Source organism: Rhopalosiphum maidis, chromosome 4 (assembly GCF_003676215.2).
Source record: "Rhopalosiphum maidis isolate BTI-1 chromosome 4, ASM367621v3, whole genome shotgun sequence".
NCBI lineage: Eukaryota > Metazoa > Arthropoda > Insecta > Hemiptera > Aphididae > Rhopalosiphum > Rhopalosiphum maidis.
The window spans coordinates 8,595,720-8,620,210 of NC_040880.1; the positions used below are offsets into that span (position 1 = coordinate 8,595,720).

The window sequence follows — 24,491 nt, forward strand, 5'->3', positions numbered from 1 at the left end:
GGTAATATTAATACAATACTAGTAATAGTGGTAGTGGTAGTAGTAGTAGTAGTAGTAGTAGTAGTAGTAGTAGTAGTAGTAGTAGTAGTAGTAGTTGTAGTAGTAGTAGTAGTAGTAGTAGTAGTAGTAGTAATAGTAGTAGTAGTAGTAGTAGTAGTAATAGTAGTAATAGTAATATAGTTTAGAGTTGGAGATCATTTTCTGAGGTTACGCAATGGGCCGAAAACAGAGCACACGCACACTCGTCCGTGTGTACGCGCGTGATTGTGTGCGTGTGTGACCTGAATTCGGTTTTCACGTACGCATATACGGCGGACATATGTATAATATTATGATTGTATACTTACTATATAATATTTAGGTATTATATAACAGTGGCGGAGCATGAAAAAGATTTAGCCCGAGAAAACTATTTTATTGGCCATCAAATTTGTTCGGAGTAAAAAATATGCATGTTTATTTTGAAGTTTTGTCCTCAAATTAATAATTTCTAAACAATATAAAAACTCATATTTTGCATTTATTAAAAACAGTTAGTTATAATAAATTTAATTTAAAAATTATATAGATTATTTTTTTATATATTTTATCTAATCATGAGTAATCACTTTGTTTCTACAATGTTTCAATAATGTCTTCAACATCGATGGTATTCGGTAAATTTTTTTCTACAATAATTAATGAAAATGTTTCTAATTATTATTTAAATGAACAGCCTGCGACCTTCAGCCGCAGTCCAACGAGTTCAGATATCCCACTGGCATAGTCCGCCACTGTACATAGTAGGTACATATTATCATATGTGTGTGCGGCCTTTTTTTCAGGGTATAAAGAAGAGCTGCCACTGGTGCCCATGAAAGTTATGTTAAGCATGTAAAATGCTTGTAAAAACATATACTTAAATATTGCAATTTCTTTCTAACTGTTTGATTAAAAATATAAAATCCAAAACTTCGATTATATTTTTTGGAAAAATTCAATGATAAACGGTTTTCGTTGTCGCTTCGCTATCTGTGCTTATACATTTATAATTTATGTGTTTCAAAAATAAATTACAACGATTTTATGACTGAATATAACAATATAATATAAATATTAAATATATAGCATATGATCCAAAATCATACAATTTTAAATTTAAAAATGAGTTTTAAGACCAAATATCGTTATATTTTTATTTGCCTGGTATGTCTGGAAACAATGCTCTGCATACTCTGCATATTCCCTTCGCACGCCTATGCATACTAAATTAATAATATATTCATATACTATGTGGATTTTGGCATGTCCTCAAATTTGCCTCACATTGTACACACGCACACATTAGTTTTGCACGTGGATGCGGTACATCACGCACCCTGAAACAATAATGATCGCGATCGTGACGAAAATTTCAAATAACCGTCCAGTTTTAATTATATATATCAACATTTTTATATGCATCTGGAATGAAAAGCATAGGTATTTAAAATGCGTATTGTGAATTTATGCATTATACTATAATATACACGATTTCCAGGATGTCGTTAGTGAACTGCTTCCTTTTCAAGTTAATAATGTGAACTCTCTTTTTTTCTTCCATACACAAAAATGTATCTACTTATTGTTATAGTTATCAGATTGTAAATATCTTATTAGGATCAAAAAAAAGTCATAACTTATACGTATTTAATGGTTAGAGGAACGAAGTGGAGTGACACAGAAGTAACGAGTACCCTGACAAAATATTTATATTACAACTCTGCTTACCGAAAAACAATTTAATAACTTTTAAGTTTTAACTAATTAACATTAAATATTTATGCATTGACATTTACAAAGAAAAATATTCTACTTCATAAGGATGAAATCCAAGACTAATATGGCATTTAAAAAAATGTTTTTCAAAATGTTGGTTTAATTATTATGGTATTGAGTAAATGAAGTAAAATAAATATTTCTAAAGTCGTTTATATTTTTTAATAAAAACGGATTTTACTAATATAAATATATATTTATTTAAGTACCTATTCATACAATAATATTGTTTCTCAGCCGTGCATATTAAAATTATATGCTCAAAGTTACGTATAAAAACGTACGTGGAGCTCTAGATATTATATATCATATTTATATTTTATATTATTTTTTTAAATTTGATAATAATATTTAAATTTACTATAATATCAAAAATAACAAATTAAAATGGTTTATTCTGCACATCACATTGCTATGTTATAATACGTGAGTAAGACAGAGACAATAATTGCAGGTATGACGTCCTAAGTTGTAATTTTTTTTTAATTCATGATTTTCATACTTAAGTAACTTTTTTTTATGAATTATTTCAAAAAATACTACGACATGGAAAATATTGTCTCAATATCATAGGTACATACATTTTGTTTCCTTACTATTATTATATCCTAAGTGGTTCTTTTTCAACCAAAATTTCGTAACTATTATTATGCAACAACCGCAAAACTTATTTAAAATCTAAAATTTAATTTTTTTTTTCAATGTAACAATATTTTAGATATTAAAATCCTTTAAAATAAAGTAGGTGGACGTCAGTGGTGTCCTTCTAAAACAATATTATAATATATTTTTGTAAAAATAATAAAATCTATTTGCTATAAACATATAGAAAATACAATTCTGTAGTTCATTTTGAATTAAGTTTACCAACTTAAATTTTTTTTTTTTTTTGACACTATTTAATACCTTCTTCTTTTTTATGGGCAGGGTGGTGAGGCGAATAAAAAAGTTATCAAAGAGATGAACGTTACTTTTTTTTAAAGGGAGAGGTCGTTTTAATGATATATACATGTCGTAAGTGATTAAATGGTTAATGCGGAAAAGAAATAGTTTAATTGTTTTATTCTACGTCACGCGGGAAATTCGAATATTACCCATTTACTCAATGGCGCTGGCTTAACGTGAAACGTACGTTTTTTATGTTAATTAATAATATTTACATGCGTACTACACGTGTATATAGTTTTATAGAAATTACTATGCGGTTTTATTTGTTTCATGGGTCTTATGTGTACACGCAAATGAGAAGTTTTTTAAGTAAACCGAAAGTATGTGATAGATAACAAGGCTATGCATAAAATACATGTGTAAATTAAAATGCTAATCAAACAAATGTAAACGCTAAACAGCCGCAAGGATTGTATGTAACACTCGACACCTGATGTTACAATTATTATTATTTGCTATCTAATAATCGATAATGTGATAAATTATTTATTTCATCATTTTCTTCTCTTTCATTTTATTTTTACTGTTATTTATTTTATTAAATTAATAGAAAACCATTGTCTTATAACCTAAAATATCGAGAAACATTTTATTTAAATACAAATAATACTATACGATTTTTATAGGAATTTCAATTGTAAAAGTTATCAACATAATTATTACTATAATTCATTTTTTTTTCTCTATATCGACTTCGTATACTCTAAAATTATTTGCCATAATAATTACGATTAGGCACCTACCTGTAAAAGATACCATAGGATAAGACAGTCTAAATAAAGACATTTATGTGCCATGTATATGTGTTAAATATAATAAATAAATGCATATAATTATACACGATTTCAATTACCGCGCCGGTTAGTTTTTCACGACGTAATATACTTACATATAGCTATTATATTTTTATATAGGACGCGTTATATTATACTCGCGCCGTCAACAGGTGTGTAGGCGTGTGTGTGTGTGTGTGCGCGCGTGTCGGAGCGAGCGAGCTCGAGTGCAACAAGTTTACCATATTTGTGTGCGATTATTATACACGGTATTTATAACAATAATCCACGCGCAACTTTTTCTCTCGTTTCTTTTGTCGTCGCACGATAGTTAATAATAATTAAATAAACGAACGACGGCTTTCGTAATGATTTTAGCGCGATGAGTGATGCACTCTATAGCCAATTGTATATAATACATATTATTATGTATTATACTACAATATATAATTATTATAATAGGGAACATTATTATTATTATTCCCATAAATTTAGTTTAGCACAAGTATTATAAATAATATCCTTCATAGTTCAGTCGGTAGTGCGTGTTTTGCGATTATAATATATAATATTGTACATGACCCGATGAAGTGTCTATCGTTTTAAAAGAGTTCTTGAATTATTATACGATTATATGTAATCTAGATAAAATGTAAAAATAAATATTATTATAACCTACGAGCATATCGTACATTATGATAATACCTATGATATTATCAGTAATTTCGACGTGTTTTAAAATAGATAACTGAACACTTTTTTTCGCCGTAAATAATAAATATTAATGATAAATTAAACATAATATTATAATATACTGAATTAGATGTATAACTCGAATTCGCCTAAGAAAAATTAACTAATATTATCCGTCAGTTCGCAGTCAAATCGGTGTCGGTTTACTTCACTTTGTGAATTAATTTAACCGAGATGGGCAATCCGCTTTTGTCAGATTATATATATCACCAGGTGTATTTTCAAACGTTATTCAAGTTATATAATCTAAACTTTTTTGATAACTCTAAGAAATATTTCGGAAATGTACGTAAAAATCGGTCCATAAAAAAAATTTTGAATTTATATATATTATGTTTCGAAACATATACTCGTAATATACAGTAACCAATGGCAACCCTAAATATAATTTAATAAATATTTGATTTTTCGTGAGCAAAAATGAAATTCACATATGTACCACCCATAGCATCTTACAGCGGTTGAATATCGAAACTATAAACACTCTCTGAATCTAAAAGAATATCTTTGAAAATTGGTTCAGTAGTTTCCAAGTCTATAAGTTTCATACAAACGTACATTCATTTGCATCTACATAGATTGTTTTACCGATGTAACGATACATAAATAAATGTACGTGTACGGATCACATGAAACCCCATCACATATTTTTCACCTCCTAAGTACTGTGGACGAATTATAAATGTATGTATTTTGAAAACTATTACGCATAATATAATTTTTTTACGTAAATTTTTTCTATGTTATTGATATTTTTGAATATTATTATTACAGGACCATATTTATTATAATTTTAAGTACGTATATTAAAGTTAACCTAAATTTGATGTAAAACAAAATTGGGACGGTTATTTTCTTCACATATACTTGACCGTTTAAAATGGCAGAAATTTAAACGATAATAAGGGTTATTATCTATGCAAATATTTAAGAAGTAGAATTTATAATTAATAATTATCTTTAAGCGTTGGACATTGATACGAGGTATACGAGGATGAAAAATACACATTATTCACGGTGTCTCACACCCTGTGTATCCGCTGATGATTTATTATAAATATATACACATATATATATACGCAAAATTTATAATAAAAATAATAAAAAAATCACATAAAAATACGCGATTGACGACCTCACGTTAGATTACGTAGCCTACAGCTATTTAATAATATATTATTATTATATTATATTATATTTTATGTATAGTACGCTGACTACATAAATAATACATGTGTACGAGTGTTTTTCGGGTCGTCGCTATTTCAAGTCGAATCATTTATATGTATGATATTATAATAATATAAACGAATGACAAGGCGTTTTACATATAATCGGGATGTTTTTGAGTGACACGTGTTTCGCTTACGGTGAAGTGCCATCAGCCGCACCGTAATAACAATATTTCATATGACAACCACGGAAAAACGACAAATCTTTTCGTCGAATTCTCGTGATTAAGCGGTGGTTTTTGCTTGTTTGGTTTTCGAACGATCTACGTTAAGTTCAGCTTAACAGTAAAACCTGTGCTCATTTGACGTCACGATAACAATCGATATTTTATGTTTAAACAGGTAATTTGTGACGCGGCAACTGGGAAGTAGAGCAAAATAATTTACTAAAAATAGGAAACGTCAACGTTTGCGTATATTTCATAATCAATAGCAAACTCAATACTTCACTATTTTAAATATATTTTCTAATACAATAAACGTATATTATTGTATAGTCATTAAAGACTAATTCAAAAACGATTTTTGTACAATCCTTATGGACGAAGAAGTGGTGCTTAAGCTCCAAGTACCATGACATAAATACGCGCTTGTTTCACTATAGTCAAGACGTCGAGTACTTGGGTCTCAATAATATTATACAGTATATTATAGTATACACTTTTCGGGCAAACGATGATCAATTATATTGTTATAACGTTTTTCGAGTTGGAAAAATTCATTGCTGTCAAAACTAGAGCGATACGACGTATTTCGTTGAATTTCCTTTATCATCTACAATGGATGATGTTTATGACACCTAATAATATTAACGTGTGTCCCAGTCGTTGTTTTCGTTTATCTTTAACAACGTTAATCACTACAATCACATTATAATGTAATACGTTAAAATACTTAATAATAATACTACACTTATGCGATGGTGTTCGGTGCGAAAACATAAAATGTGCCAACACGCGTATAATATAGTACCTAACCTAACCATTATGTGTGTATATATAAGTATACAACAAACTTATATGTTCAAAAGAAAATTCGGTAAAAACCATTTGTATTGCCACAGTGTTAATTTTGGGCAACATAATTTGTTACGTGCTATAAGTCTCAAGAGTATCGTAAGAAAAGATGCTTATTTTTACACACGTCACTAATTTTCTCGCTAATATAGAAATGTATACATACCTATTGCCTTTCGATAAAACTAAACTTTTGTAAGCACACTCGAAAATTAAATTAAATTAAATTAAAATGTTATCTATCTTCATTGTTATCGTGTATTATATAGGGGTAGTGTGTACATTGTGCTGGTATATCCATGTAACAACTATATTATAAACAACGTGCAAGTGAAACGGCTTATATCAATAATTATATAGGTCGTAAAAATAATTGAAATTCGAAAATATTAAAATAAAACAGTATTATACGACTCCATCAACGAAAGAGAATTTATACTGTTTTTAGTTGCATTTTTTGTTATATATCCGTGATTAAAATGATTCGAAAGCCCTTTCGGTTCGCTTTTAATTGGGTGATAGTGTTGAATGATTAGGACATTATGTATTAATCTAAAAAAATAAATTAATTAGAAATATCTATTGAATGCTGCTTTGGCTTCAATGGTTTATTCATAATATATTTTTTATTATTTATTATTTATTTTTTTTTTATATGTATATTTTATATTTACATTAGGTATTATTTTATTTAATTATTTATTGACAAAAATAAAATCTTAAGTATTATAAAAACGATTCGTGTGTACTGAATTGTAGTAGAACGTTTATTTTTGTTCTCGTCATCCGTCGTGCAAACAGCTGTAAACTATAGTATTTTCACTATTACTGCGATTTTATATAGTGTATATATATATCACATATTTACTATAAACCATGTACTTATCTTGAATTAATTTTTGTTTTTACAGCCACGGCCAAATGATGTATGATACTGACTCTGAGTGCGGCAACGCCGCACCACTGACCTTGCACTATGGCAACCACCACGTTTACCTGATGGCGGAAATCCAACAGGCTGGCGACGAGCACTCAGACATGGAGTTGATGTGTGAGCAGGGCGCCACCATCAGGGCCCACTCGCTGGTGCTGGCTTCCGTCAGTCCGCTTGTTCGGCGGCTGCTCAAGGAGGACAACGTGTGCATGTACCACAACCTGGTGCTCCAGTTCCCGGAGATCAAGGAGTCGCACATGAAAACGGTGCTGGACTTCATTTACACCGGGCAGGCCAGCGTGTTGGTGAGTGTTGTACAATGAAATACCAATACTCATTATAGATAATTATAATTAATGACACTTACCACGCGGTTAAGTCGGGTTAGGTGTTTTGACAAACATATATTATTTGCTTAAATATAACTTGTAAGAGTTGTATTTTTTTATTACCTATTTACATATTTAAATAAATAACCACTTTATTCCCGACTCATTTCTCGGGATTTTGTTATTTGATGTTGACTTGGAAACTTCAACTTTAGTTTGGCATAGTTGTGGATGTGACTTTTTTTTTCTTTTAAATTTGATTACTTTTGATCGTCACGTATTTCTCGTCCACTGAGATAAATCGTGTACCGTTTTCCATCTCTTTCATTTATTTCCACTAATCACACTACATTTGGATATTGAAATTCATGATGTTGTTTTTTACACTCTTATAAATAAAATGTACACTACATCATCATAATGGAATTTGCATTGTATATTTACACTGGTGATATTGGTGATATTAATTAATTTTATGCCACTCGTGTACACCAGTGTGCACTAGTACATTCAGATAGAAAACGCTATTCTAGGTACTTGTAGATATTGAAATGGTCTATTATCGTCGTTTATATAATATTTTAACGACTAAGATAAAAATACATATTATTTAACATTTTTTTTTTTTTATTTAATTTAATTCAAATAAAAAAATAAAACTTGAGAAACGGATACATACTCCAAAACGGAAACACGCATCATTTCTAACATGTATATAAAGGCACACGAATATACATAATATGTATCCTGACTTGACCTCACGTGAATTTTTGATTGTCATAGTTATTGATGTGTGTGCGTGTGTGTATGGTGTTTTCGCAGGAGAACGAATTTGACGAGGTAGTTAGCTTGTTGAACTTGTTGGAGATTCGGTCAGACACGTGGCAACGGGCTATGTACGAGTCGGCGTCGTCATCGTCCCCACCGCCACCCGGTCAACCACCGTCAGCTGCGTCATCGGACGTGTCTGTAAGGACGGATCCAGAAAACCTGTCACCAGCGTCTCGGTGTGAAGTACACCCCAAAAAGCGACGAAGACGGTCGTCTGTGCCCGTAAACTTGTCAATCGATACGAAAAACGACGAGGATACAGCTGTCACCCAATCTAACTGGCGGGTATCTAAAGTGAGTCCTTTTTTTTGTAGACATTTCAAGTTTAAATTAGTAGTACATTTTAGGGTATATCCTTGCTAATTAACGCCCGTCATGAATACTCTAGTAATAAAATATTATATTTTCAATATAACTTTATTTTAGAAAATTATTTTGATTTAAATTATAAAACAAAAATAGAAAATGTATGGTTTGGTTGTTATACATTATATAAAAAAAACTATTTGATAAAAGGTGTACGATTCAGGATTTTTTTTCAAATTTATTTGCGTAGATATTTAATATTATCGAATGACGCAATAAGCTTCGGACAATAATTATAATGATCACTTGATCACTTACTTGAATAATATATTGGTTTTCATATGTGTAGTTCGAGGAGAGTCACCGGAAGTTGAGGAGGCGAAGCAGTTCGCCGTTCGACGACTATGCGCATCACCACGAACGCGAATACCACCACAACGGTTTCCAACCATTCCCAAAACGTGAACCGCATTGGGTGGAAACCGAATATCGGAGTTCACAGCTTCAGTACAGTTGTGAGGTAAACTTACCGTACATGGACCCAGCGGAACCGAACTTGGATCCTGAGATCGAAGAGACGAATGATTCGGATAGTAAGGACGCGAGGCTGAATCCCGCCGACTATGTGGTATGTATAATAATATTAGTATATTATATTAGAATATATTTTACTAGGGAGTTTTTAATAACGAATAAGTTTTCCTCGAAAATTTGTTTGGTAGGCTAGTTGTGTTGAACTTGAGTATACTTTAAACTGACCAGTAATAGTTTATACTAGGTTGGTCGTTTTACCATATAGTTATTATTAAAAATCATTAGTCCAATGTTACAAATACATCTTGAAAGCTTGTAAAAATGTATTTATCTTAATTGGAACTCCAACATATATTTGTTTATTCGATTACATATTCGATAACATAGCATTAAATAACAATATTTAAATTTATATATTTAATATATAAATATTGCGTTATTTGTGACGCAATTTTAATTTCCATTTCACGAAGAAATTCAGAACATATTGCAGCAAAAAATGACAACATTAATGCTATATGTGCATATATATATATATATATATATATATATTATACATTTATATGTGATCACACATTAATGTCAATACTATGTACTCTGCGGTGACTTTTTAGATGCTACTTTTCCAAGAAACCTAACCTAACCTCATAATAGGGAGTATGTAATTAGGATGGTCTTTACATTGAATGCAGTTTCCTTATCTCAACGATATGCGTTCGAAAATTGACCCGGAACGTAGTTTGGCTTTAATCATTGCTATCTAATAATTTTTTAGTGATAATTAATTTAAATTACTTTTATAATACATATATTTATTGTTTAATATTAAAACATTAAAACAATGTATTTAAGGTGAACGTTAAAAGTGTGACCTTATTCGACTTGTTGTGTAGTGACGTGAAACGTTTTTGAAATTTCCCTCGAACATAAAATTCTTTTACCATAAATTTAACACGTTTTTAAAATAAATTGTAATGCTGACACAGGTTTTTGCACATGCTTTGTAATTATTTCTACGGTTTACTATTTTGGTATATATATATATATATATATATATATATATATATTATTGTTTAAGTCAGTGAAAATCCGCGTTTATTCATATGGACGACACTGATCTCATAAAAACCAATAACCGAAATTTTACTGCTCCGACGATACTTAAAATGTTGTAATGAAATAATACATATATTATTAAATTCTCGGCTGGTTCCGACTCTATTTTTACTTTATAAGACGAAATAATATTACAACCAGCTGAACTAGGCTTACATTATGAATTATTACATTTTTCACACAGCTTCCAAGAATATAATAACTATGTAGTAACTATTTATAACAACTCAAAAACCTTTAATGATTGTTAAAACATATTTGATTGGAATTTTGTTATGTTAAATTCATCAACCTTCACCGTAGGATTTTATTTCGAAAAGCCGAATGAATAGATAATCATGCACAAAAGAGGTATTACATTTTATTTACTATTATATATCTGTCATTGCTTGGGACATTTATTAAATGATTATTATCACCAACTCACTGTTTGTTCTCGATTTTTAACATACACTAAATCTGTGTACACATTTAGTTGTTGCCTTGTCGTCCTCATTCACACCCACTTTTCTGCGATTCATATAATTATGTAGTAAATGGCGGTCGAGATATTGTATGGTGTAAAAATGTGCATTCTATATTTGTATATGTACGATTATTTGTATTTGTATATATTACGATAAATATCTAGAGACATTGTATATCTATTATCATACGAAATAATAAAACATTTTAATTTTATATTTTACGTTTAAGATGAAATTACTCTTATCGTATAATACTTATATCGTTTGTCCGTAACTGTCTATAAATAACAGAGCCCAGCAAAAACAAACAACTTAATACAAATCAATTATAATAATATATTATATAATCCAATGCAGGTTTATTGTTACCCCGTACACACATAGCATACCCCTCATTTACTCTGCTTCCCACTTACGTCTATTACAGATATTGTCATAATATACTCATATATCTATGGAATGCAGGTGATGTACCCATATATTAATGTTTTTAAGGGTATAATAATATTATATGTTACTAAAAATAAATATTCAGTTAAAAAAAAAAATCAGAAATTATTGATTATAAGTTACATTATAATATATTTATGTATTACAACATTGTTTTTATTAAAAATAAACATGGTATTCATGAAATGTGAAGGAAAACTAGTTGAACACGTGAAACAATTATGTATAAAATAAAAACGCAAATTGTTTTTATAAAATATTAAAAATACACATAACGTTATAAACAAATTAATAAATATGTACCTATTATTATCTAAAATTAATTAACATTCAAAAATACGCATTTTAAATTGTTGTGCCTAATCTCATCATTGATTAGAATGAATTACTAGCTCGGTGGTCCACCACTCCTATAAGTTCCGAGCCAAGCTGGTTATAACGAACGCGAGTCAAATGCTGCAGTTAAGTTGCAGCGTAAGATCGATTCGTTATTCCGTGATCGAAAATACTAACTTGCATTTAGCTTATAGACATATCGATTGCTTTATTATGCATAGGTATTACAACTTAAACAGTAGATATTTTATCTATGACCCACATGGTGTATAAACTATAAAGTAATGAAAAGGATTCTTCCTGTATTCGTAATTAGATTTTCGTGGGCTAAACATAAAATAGCATCTGCAGTACTAAAGTACTGTACATTTTTATAAATTATTGACTTGTATAAATACCTCAAGCTATACACTGAAGCGACTTCAATTTTTCTTTAGCCTAAACCAATCTACCACAAAAACAAAAAAAAATATTTCCCACCAAAGATATTTTGTTGACTATGACTATTCTGTGCAGGTGACCCCGAGGAAGCGAAAGAAACAGCCAGGGTTCCAGAACTCTCCAGCCCAAAACCCGCCGTTCGTGCCCATGTACTTCCACGAGATGGCGTTTAGGCACCAGAAGATCACGCAGTCGCTCAGCTCCTTCGTGCATCACCCATTCGGGTCCACGCCACAGCCACCGCTGACCCAGCCACGGACCACGGACGACGGCGACCGGGACACGCCACCGCACAGGACGCCCATCTACATGGGCCGGTCCAGATCTCAGGACTCCGGCGTGTACAGACCGCCACCGCCGCCGCCGCCGCCCCAGCTGCAGCCGCCACCGCCACCGCCGTCGGACAACGACTGCAGTCCGCCTCCACCGTCGTCCGGACAATCAACGCAGTCGTCGTCGTTCGGCGGTTTCTCTGAAAATGGGTCACCCTGGAAGCCATCGTCTGGTACGTTTTTCGTTATGGTGTTAAGATATACAGCTACCTAAGTTTTCACTTGATCGAATTATTGTCAATTACCGCGGGATGATAACAATTTAATATCAATGATAATTCGCTTCGGTTGATTGTAATTTTGCAATCACAGATCCTCGGTTGTACTTAGTTTATACAAGCATATCTGTTTTTTTATTTTTTATTACCTTTGGATATTACGACTTTACAGTAAAGTACTAAAATATTACACAACATTTCATTGTGCATTAGGAAGTTTAAAAATTATAAAAACGAAAGAGATATCTGATTTTTCCGCGCGTCGTATCTTTATTTGTGGTGTATCTGTGTAGGTAAAGAGTCTTATAAATCACACAAAATCATCGTAAATCCGTACAGGTCTTAGTGGCGGTGCTCAATGTGTTCATTCGGTTAAAGACAGATCTAATACAAATACCAAACTATTGTCGGATCACTGTGCGTACATCATTGATATTTTCCATAGTACTTGTATATACTATATTTATTTCATCGAAAAAATATTAACCGATCGATGTGCATTCACGTATAGTACTAATGAGAGCGAAACATTTTATTGTGTTTTATTATATTATAGCGTGCGTGTTAATGGAACGTTTAACAATATCGTATATTCATATATAGGTATATTGTAATTCCTCGCCAAGTAGGGGTTTCGAAATTCAAAAACTTTGGTGCTTGCCGAGAGGTTTCGCCGCGACGTAATTAAAACGGGAACCGGCACGAAGAAAGTTTTCAAACGTTTGTGTTATTCCATGTATAAAGTAGCCCTCCTCATCCCTGTCTATTATTACATAACTTTTGGGATAATATAATATAATAATAATAATACGATCTCATAAACGCGCGCGTAGAGTGCATAGTCCGAAATTTCATGATATGACGTAAAAAGGTATTTGATGCAAGTCCGACAGACTGTGTAGCAAATATAATATGATCTTATTTAATGCCAATGAAAAGAAGAGTGTACTAGTTTGGGTCTTATCACATTCTCGGGTATCGGAAAAATCATTTTTTTTCCTGGTGGGACCCCTACAAATCAATAAATCCTATGACCTACAGGTCGCAAGATACATTCAAACACATTAATATAGACCAAGAAAGTAACGAATAGAATCTGAATAGATGTATTACATTTGGATTCAATAATCAATCGTTTAATACGATGAAAAACGATTTTGAGAGAAAACGGACTAACTAAAGTTACCAAACAATTATTTCAATAATAATTTTAAAACTCCAACAAATTTTATTTTAAAAGGTACTGAGAAATGTCTAATTTTTAAATACGCCTACATTCAACAATTTGATACTTCTGATTGATTTTAATATTTTATCATTTACTTTTCAAATATTATAATTTATTAAAAAAATATATAATTTGTAAGTGTTTATCAGATATTGAACCTGTTAGGTTAAAAGTGGGAGGAGGTGGATGTTTTTAACAATCATTTGTGATAATCCCACAAGATTACCACTGTAAAATTTCTTTGAAAACAGTGATATTGAATTTTGAATTTTGAACGTCTTTCAATATCTTACGACGGCTCGTTAAATCACAAAAATAAAAGAATCGTTATTTATTTCTAACACAGCTGCCGTCTTAACCCGCTGATGTGCGCATTACGCCTGCTACTGCAGGGCTTATCGATATCCCGCCGGATTCATTTGATGTGACGACGCGAGTGTTGTATAACTGTAAACGTTTAATATTTTATTATGATTTTGCGCCACGGACAACTGCGTCGAGGGCGATACGACTTTGTGTATGTTTCTAGCACGCTCCGCGTTGTTGTTCCAGTTTTTGTCATTGCCTATCTGTACCGCGGTGATGCAATCTAATAAATTATATAATTACCATCACTATCAAATTGATAACATTCATTATAAATATTTTTTGAAATGCATGGTCCTTCTCGCTCGATAACAATGATATTATTATTGCGCACGCATCAAGTGTGAACTTGGTCAGTTATAGAAAACACGTATGATAAATTACGTATTGCTGCGCTATCTGATGATAATAACACTACTGCTACTAATAATAATGTTGTTATTATTATTCATGCAATCATACACACCCAAAACGTCAAAATCAAAAGTGACCATCGCCGATTTAATTTATCGTACTGAGAATTTGAGAATAATATTATGATAAATATTGTAAACAGATATCACGTATATTATTATGTTGCTAAACTATAATTACTCAAAAGGACTAAAATGGCATTCAATAATGTTGAGTAATGTGATGAGTTTAAATTATAATTTATCAGTTTGAACACATTTGACTAGTATATATTATGATATTGTATCGTGGCGGTATTAATTGCACAATATCTATTTGAATGGGTAGGCCGATTTTTCGATTTGAAATTTTTATTACTCTTAGACATAGTTGTTTTTAATGATAATTATCTATATTTTTAATTCCATTAATATATAACCAGAATTCCTTTTTCAACAAAATACCTGTGTGGATAAAATATCGAATATCGAATGAAAATAGGCAATAATATTGATAAGCATTAAACAACTGTCAGGCACGTATACAGGGGGGGAGGGGGTTCGACTCATTATTTCGAGTAACGAGGAAAAAATTGTTTTTTGTATACGCGTTTGACAATTGTGCACGTTGTATACAGACGAGCGTATAGATGTACATATAATTAAAATCATAATAATAAACTTGTCCACATCGTTAGAAGAAATGGCCACTTTGTGAAACGAAAAATTCCAACGAGTCCGAGTTGAGGCCGTTGTCATATTTTTCGAACAATTTTGAGTAGTCCATCGTAACGATTTAAATTGTTTATTTTCAATTATAATAATATGACACAATAATAAATCGTAGTATCTTACTGACTTACGTGATTTTCGTTTTTCTGTCCGCAGATGTGAAACCGATGGCGCTGTCGTCGGAACCGGCGGCCGAAGTGCAGCACCAGCACCAGACGCACCAGCACAGCTCGCCAGCGTCAGCGGCCGGACCGGCGTCCGCGGCGTCGTCGTCCGACACGGAGGACAAGTCGTCGGGCTGCGCGGGCGGCGCGGGCCGCGAGTACAAGTGCACGTACTGCGGCAAGCAGTTCGGCATGAGCTGGAACCTGAAAACGCATCTCCGCGTGCACACGGGCGAGAAGCCGTTCGCGTGCCGCCTGTGCGTGGCCATGTTCAAGCAGAAGGCGCACCTGCTCAAGCATTTGTGCTCGGTGCACAGGAACGTCATATCGCCGGGCACCAGCGCCGCCGACCAGGAGACGGCCGCCGCGTTCAACTGCTGCTTCTGTCAGATGACGTTCGACACGCTCCAGCAGCTGGTCCGCCACTTTTCCGGGCCGCACAACAACCTGCTGCTCACCAAGAACCTGAACGCCTGACCGAACGCCGACCGAGCTCTTTTCTCTCGGGGCGGCGGCGGCGGCGGCGGCTCCGTTTCACGTCTCGCGGATTTTTCTCTGATAATAACGATAACAATGATATTACATATTGTTATTATGTGATACAAACTTTCAGCGGACAAGACGTGCCGTACCTCCTCTATGTTATACAGCTTTTTTTTTTACAATTATTATTATTATTATCATTATTATTATTACATGTACAAAAAAAAAAAAACAACCCGTTTTTCGTAATTATTTTTACCAGCTGTTATCGTATTATTATTATTATTATTATTATTATTATTATTATCACTATCATCGTCGCTGTTCTCGTCGTTGTTATATTGTTAATTTTTAACGCGTGAAAATATTCGACCGGATATAGCGGTTTTAATCCGGACCCGACCTGTTTTGCGCTTTCGGCGTGTAACGCTCTGTATTATTGCCGCTGTCCGTCATCATTCATTCGCAGGCGCCTATTATACACTCCGACGTGTCTCTCGTAGACCTTTTTTGTATAAAATATGATATCTTAATTCAGTGCAATATGTCACGCTCCCATCGCCGGCGGAGTCGGAATAGACAACTTCAAAAACTCCGTGACATCGTCCGAAAAGTGTTCATCGCGATGTAATTTATTGCCAACGTTTTCTGATTGTATAATTATTATTATACTTCCTACGTGTTCACTAATATTTATATAGATTTAAGTGGCAAACTCCAAATCACGTATACTCGTCGTTGGGTAGGTACTTACGCATTCCAGTCGCCAACGGAGTTCGGGAAAAAAATTAAAATCAACGACGACGACAGCAACGCACGACGATATCGTTTTGCCGACGTGTGTGACGCGCGCGACTAAATACTAAATGTATAGATACTTAATTCGTAGGGAAAATTAAGATCTCTAGAAATGAATAATATGAGCGGTTATATATATATATATATATTATATACGTTTAAGTTTAAGTAGAATTACTGTATAATATTATGATAAACTACGTCCTAAATCGATCGTTACCTTTATGTTTATAAAACAAATTAATTATTTAATGATATAATAATATTAATAATAGTGTAACAATTTTAACAGAAACATTATAATATTATAAAATATAATACGACCTATGTATTGATGTTTGCGCGCAAATACGTGAACTGCAAAGATTTGACGATTTTTTATGCGTTCAAACTGCCGTCGAATCTCTGCAGCGATGCACCGTGCAACTTATTCTCGGACCGACTTATTCGACTCAGTGCGGCCCTCCACTACTCCAACAATCGCGTATAACGACATCCGCGTGATATCCAAAAAAAAAAAAAAATATATTCACGACATACATCCCCAAAACAGACGCTTTCGGACTCGGCCACGAGCGAGATAATATTTTGTTGGTCGTACACGATCTCGGTGCAGGTGTCGACTGCGCGAAATCGAAGTAGATACTTATTTAATTTTAGACGCATAATAATTGCCTATAAAACTTGTACATAGTAAATTTATGTATTATATATATAAATATATACCATAAAATCCATAATATTTTTTCGCGTATAATATTACGAGTTTTATGAATGAAAAAAAAACAACAATGTGTACATAATTTATAGTATTGTTACGGTAATAATAGTGAATAGCAATTATAATATTATGTATTGTAATGCGCATTACACGATGTATAAATTAAAACGCGTATTAATATTATAATATATAGTGACGCGTGATCGAAACTAGTCATAATTTATTCACTAAGATGTGTACGAAATGTAAAAAGATAAAAAAGATATTGCTTGTAAATATGTACTACCCTTAAACAACACCAACCGTGTTTGTAAATATTAAATATAACGAATAAACGGTTTACTAAAACTTTTACTCGACTGCTGTTGTATTTAATTCATATAATATAATAACTATAAAATCTACATGATCGTATCCAATCCAAATACGCGATATCGTACAACAACTACGTTATGCCTCCGGAGGAGTGTGAGCAATTTTCAACAGCCCGTCGAATTATTATTATTTTTAAATGGTTTCAATTGCGTTCTTACAGTCCGATAAATCGATTCAACGTGTCAGCAGTACACCGCTTTTGAGTTACAATATTATGACGTGCGGATCGATTAATTCCGGCTTTAAATTTCCGGCGACGATGACGTTTACTTGAAAATCGAATAATAGAAATTGTGTTATTATGCATATAATTAATAGTACTGTGGTTATATTTTCCCATCGCAGTGCAATAATATAAACGCAATGCAAAAATATTGCCGTATTATTATCACTGCAATATTATAATTTATTCAAACGCCACCGCTGCCATTTTTCTTCTGATCCTGACCTCTTTCACGGCGTTGTGTCGCGTATCGACGACTTGTAGAAGACAGACGTACGTGTGACGCGAATTGTTCATAGCACTAATAATATAACGCTGAACGTTATGTAAAAATAGTAACGCCGTGTGTACAAAATATGAGCGTGTCGTCATTTTGATAACGATAATATTATTATGACAACGGCTGGAAATATGCCATGGTATAATGAGCTGACGTGCACCGAGTACCCGACTTTATTTTCTGTCCTTGTATAATATCCTGTTAACTATAGTAATATTGTACCGGCCACCGACATTTTGAAACCGTCACAAGCAATAGTCTTTAAATAAACTTTACACTAATCGTGTGTGTTTTGAAATCCCGTTATTGGAGGCTGATATTTTTGAATAATTTTTATTAGAGATGTGATGAAACCGAACGAATATGCTACTAAAATCATCAATAGTTTAAAAAGAAAAAAAAAAGAAAAATCAATAAAATATAATTGATAAAAGTATTCAAATATTAAATGCGATAAACGAATATCCAATACTGGACCAAAGTCTAGAGTTGTTAAATATGCGATTATAATATTATGTTATTTTACCTTTACTCTGAATTTATTTAAATGTTTCACTCACGGCATTCGCTAAGTCATCAAAAGCTGTCAATATTGAATGTTCACCTCCGTCTCCGAAACCGTTTATAATAATGTATTAATTAATGAGACAATGTTTTTTCATGCAATGGTATAATACGCATTATGGAATTTAGTCTGTACACAAATACATTCAATTGTTTGAGTACATAATATAAACTATAATAAAAATGATCATATATTTAAAAAAAACTTTTTTCCATACGACATACAATATTTTATAATATGAACATTCTTAATATTTTATGACCATTTTTGGTCGCAATTTAATGTGCTGAATTGGCTTAACGCCCAAACATAGTTTTAATAAGTAACAATATTTTATTATGTATATATATATATATGCCAAATATTAGTAGAAATTGATTTATCAAAAATATAGAATTCAATAATATATTTCGGTTGAGATTTAAAAAAAATTATTAAAACAATACATATTGTTTGGTAAAAAATCGCTGAAACATGCATTCAGTAGACGAAATACGACCTTAAATACGTAATATATGCATTCAAATTTTTTAAAAAAAATGTGAAAAGCAAAAAATAATATGCATTAAAAAATATTCGTATTTCAATTCACAACACCGTGAAACTTATGTTGTGCTTACTTAGCATTTAATATGATCAGTTGTAAAAAAAAAAAATATGCAAATACATACAAATTCGCATAATGAATAATGCCTTTTCCAACACATTCCAAACAATATGCACGCATTAATAATGAATACAAAGTAAAACGCGAAGATGAGTTAAAACAGAAATACATTAAAAGTAAAATATATAATTTGCGTGCATTACACTAAATTATATATAATATGGTAGATCACATGTATAATAGTATATTACACCTTATTGGTTATAATTGGTTTGACATTTCTGAAAATATATCTTCCAGCATTTCAGCAATTTTATCATATGCATGGGAGCCTTGGAATCTGCGACAAGTTCCAATGCATCAGTGACGATTTAATGTCTCTGAATCAATCTGTAAAAAAAAATGTATGTCTAATTTTTGTTTTGTTTTGTTCATCTGTTATAATAAATTTAAGTTATACAGCGAACACTGAGTAATAGTAACACCCATAAAACTACGATGTTTTGTAACCATTCGTTGTAAACACACGATAAAAACTTCAATTTTTCTATTAACTTTTCGTGTATTTCTTCATCCGACGTCTAATTCTGGATTAATATCTAAAAACAAATATATATCCCATATTATTAAAAAAAAGTCAATAAATAAAAAATAATTATGATCACCTATCTCGAATAATTTTAATAATATTTACATATCGTACAGTTGACAAAAGTTTCGTATTTATTATATAATTCATTACATTCATATCCAACAGGTTTAATTTTAAGGGTATTACTATAACCTAAACTAACTGAGACAGTAGTTGAAATTACGGAAAAAAGTTTTAATTTGTAAGGTACCCGTTAATTATATTCATGAAATGTTTGAATTGTATACATTTCTCCCAACTTTCATATTATACTAAGTGTACGAATAAAGTTTAAATAAAAAAAAATATAATAAGTATTAAAGTAGCTATTATATCTTTAAATTATAAGTTACTACCAAAAAATTATCTAAATCCAAGATAAAAGTTACAAATGTAACTAAGTTACGTATTTCAGTTACTACCCAGCCCTGCATACATGTATTTTTACCATAATTCACCACTGCCAAAATGCTTGTGTGAAATGTTAACTATATTATATATATATATATATTATAATTTATCTTTCTCCATAAATCGCATTAGAATGATTATATATTAAATAATTATGCCAGTAACAATTTAAATGTAAATAAAGTATTTAATTCAACGGTAAGTATACTATAGCGTGTAATGACCGTATTTAGGTACTACATAATAATATTAAACAGTTAAAACCTTATGATAGATATTGATCAGAGTTTGACTTTATTATACTGATAGGAAATGTTTATGAGTATATTTTTTAATTATTGCATTGAGCACAATGATGTCCACTCCTGAGTAATAATAATACACGCATTACGCATTACGCCGCAGCAGTCATAGTGTGTCATTATAACGTTGGACACGGCGGAAACTCGCGAGTACGCAAGTGGACGAACTACCGAAAATCGATGTTGTGCACTTATTACAATATTATGGAATGACCGCTCCAAGAGAACACACGCATTATTTTGAACGGATATGCGAAAAATAATGTTATATAAAATATACATCGAAATAATAATTATCATCAACTGTAGATTGAACGACATATCAAATAGTATAATGTGGCGCAACTAACGCCAGAATTAGTCCTTTTTGGATATATTATAATAATAAATTACCTTTTTTTTTTTTGATTTATCGTCGTTATTATATTGTGATGTAGTTTTAGGTACATATATATAATATGTATTTTACTTTAAACCATTTAACATTTATAAAAAAAAAAAAAAAATGTTTGAGCTTGAAAAATATTTTAAAATCTCTTTAAATATTGATGAGTATGTGAAAATTAAAAAAAAATTAATAATAACTTATGTGTGACCACGTTTTTAGTTATATAAAGTTATAAAAAAAAAATCAAATGAATTATCGAGCAACAAATTGTCTGATGATTATTACTAATCATAAAAAGATTACCAAAAATTGAAGTTTGTTTGACAATAAATTATTTTATTTTTTTTATTAATAGAATCTAGATTAATAAATTTACAAAAATGTATTTATATGTAAATAACACTACTATTAATTATTAATTATTTTATGCAAGAAAAATATAATATTTAAATTTAAACTTTCAAAATATAATATTCAAACTAAATAGATAAACACTACAGATTATGCAGAATGAATTTAATATTTTAGCTTTTAAATAAACTCGAATGTTAATGAAATTTAAGATTTACATAATAAATGTTTAAAACTTGTTTTAGTGGGTTACTCACCCTGTAGTTAAGAGAGATTAAAAATATAATTTTAGTAAATACACTCGCTTGAAAATATTTAATACAAGTCTCTATTCTATTTTATAATGGTCATTAACATTATATTAGGTATTAAAAAAATGTACATCATAAACTGTATGATTTAAATATATCACACCAAGCATGATATATCAGTAATACATATTATTTATACGATTAATACATCTTAAGTATTAAAACAAAATTAGAATTAATTCATTTTTGTAAAAAAATCGATAAAAAATAGGAATTTTAAGTTTATATGATGAAAATTACGGACAAGTAACAATAGAAGCAACAAAATAGGTTTCACTTAGAATACAATTTAAATACCATAATATTATAAGACATATCTTAGAAAGTTTAATATAGCCCTATAGATTAAAACATAATGTTATTTTAATTACGAAGTATAAATTACTAACAAAATTAAATTACCTAAATAAGTCATAAATAATTGAGAATTAAAAATAGCCAAAATACATAGAAAATAAATATGTATACAATATATTGATGATAGATTAGTGAAAATGTACTAAAATTGCTAAAAATACAGTTTTGATATGATATTTTAAAATTATTTATAAAATAAATGTAATATTATGTTCAATAATAATTCAATAAAATCAAAATTATTAACCAAAAATATTAATAACTATTATTATAACACTGTAAACCTTGATACAAATTCCGTAAGAATTAAACATGTCATATTTAATGGAAAGAAAATGTACATTTTCTAGTAATTGTTACCCATAGGTTACACTGATTGATTATAGCTACATTACTGTTGTCAAAATATACATTTTCTTCAAACAAAAACAAAATTTCAGTAATGCATTCGGCATTTAAGATGTAGTTAATAAAATAAGGTAACTGTGCCCACCTTGTTTACTTTGTTAATATAATCGACACATGCGCATATTTTTAATCATAATTTACAAGACTGTAAATATATTAAATTAATACCCTCGATTAATATACTTAATACTTATATAACATTTTTAAAATTAATTTCATTTTATAACGAATAACTGAATATTCTTCATTCACTAAAGCAACGTAAATATCGAACCTTTACATCACAATGTTTGAAACCAGCGTAGTTCATTATTATATTACGTTTGAGATTATCTGGCGTTCCACTCGTCTCTGCCAAAAAAGTATTCCTCAACGCAGTTATGTACCTATATTGACTATCCATTGCGCCGTGTAACACAATGTGTGTTTGAATAATAATAATAAAATCATAACATAATTAATTTAGTACTGCACAGTGTTATTTGATATACTTTCTCGATTCAATAATATATTATGATATTGTACATTATCAAATAACCTATTACTGTATATATTTTTAAAACCTTATCATTCGCATAACATAAAACTAAAAGAGTTTAAATATTTTTATTTTAAATAGAATTAATGTAGTAATGTTTTTACTGTAGTCTTCAATTGTGATCATTTTGTTGTAATTATTAACGAAATATAAAATAAATAAAACAGAGAAATAAAAACTTGATAATACATTATAGGTATATGTTTATGTTTGATTAGGATTTACTCATTTTCAATTCAACTTCATCCAAGTAAAATACACCTAAGAAATTAATTTTTAATATAGTTCAATTAATTTTTCAATATTATTTTAATTCATTTATTCTATGTAATAGTAGATAAGTAATACATTTTAATATACATAAATTGCGTAGTCCCATAAGAATAATTTTCAATTTATTTCAAGGTTAGTGAAAATATCGCACTCATAATCTATATGACCTTAATGTCATACGCATTATACTTCGGAGACATTGAGTGGGTGTTATAATACCGTAGTTGTGCGTATCCAACCGTACGTGTGTTATTGCTATTTGCTTTTCAAACATAATCCGCAGAACATATAATAAGATGAAAAAAATTGCTTGAATAAATGATAAAACCAGTCCACAAAGGATAAATGCGATACCAATAAAAGTCATTTTAATCGTAAGTAGTGACTGCGCCAACCACAAAAATGCTATGCACTTTTTTTTATTACCACCTCGGACTAGCGAAAGATACAGAAAAAAACCTTCAAAAGAAAGAAAACGAAAAAAGGCAAACTCGAAAGGTTTTTATTTTTTCCCACCCCTCTTCACCTTCTATGACGGTATGCCAGTGCAACCCATGACCGATTCTTTATAATAATATATGTTATATGCTAGCGTTTGTTTTTACGAGTCTTTGGAATTATTCTTCTACGTTGCGTCCATAAATGATAGAGTTCATCATCTTGTAACCATAATACGAGATGCGTTTTTTTAAACTTAATTTATACTCGACAATATAAACATAGTTTATTTCACGTATCAAAAATTAAAATTTATGATTTTTAAAGGTAAACATA

At 30.8% G+C, this 24,491-nt stretch overlaps 1 protein-coding gene across 1 annotated transcript in view; it reads left to right on the forward strand.

Moving 5' to 3' along the window:
- The window catches only part of LOC113548081 (transcription factor Ken 1-like), a 40,613-nt gene extending 22,557 nt beyond the window's left edge, over positions 1–18,056 (forward strand). The window contains exons 2-6 of the mRNA XM_026948749.1: positions 7,431–7,758; positions 8,605–8,907; positions 9,269–9,547; positions 12,339–12,768; positions 15,688–18,056. Of these exons, the coding sequence (XP_026804550.1) occupies positions 7,441–7,758; positions 8,605–8,907; positions 9,269–9,547; positions 12,339–12,768; positions 15,688–16,172 (1,815 nt within the window). The 5' untranslated portion in view covers positions 7,431–7,440 and the 3' untranslated portion in view covers positions 16,173–18,056. The remainder of the gene's footprint in view (positions 1–7,430; positions 7,759–8,604; positions 8,908–9,268; positions 9,548–12,338; positions 12,769–15,687) is intronic.
- Positions 18,057–24,491: the final 6,435 nt, after the last annotated feature.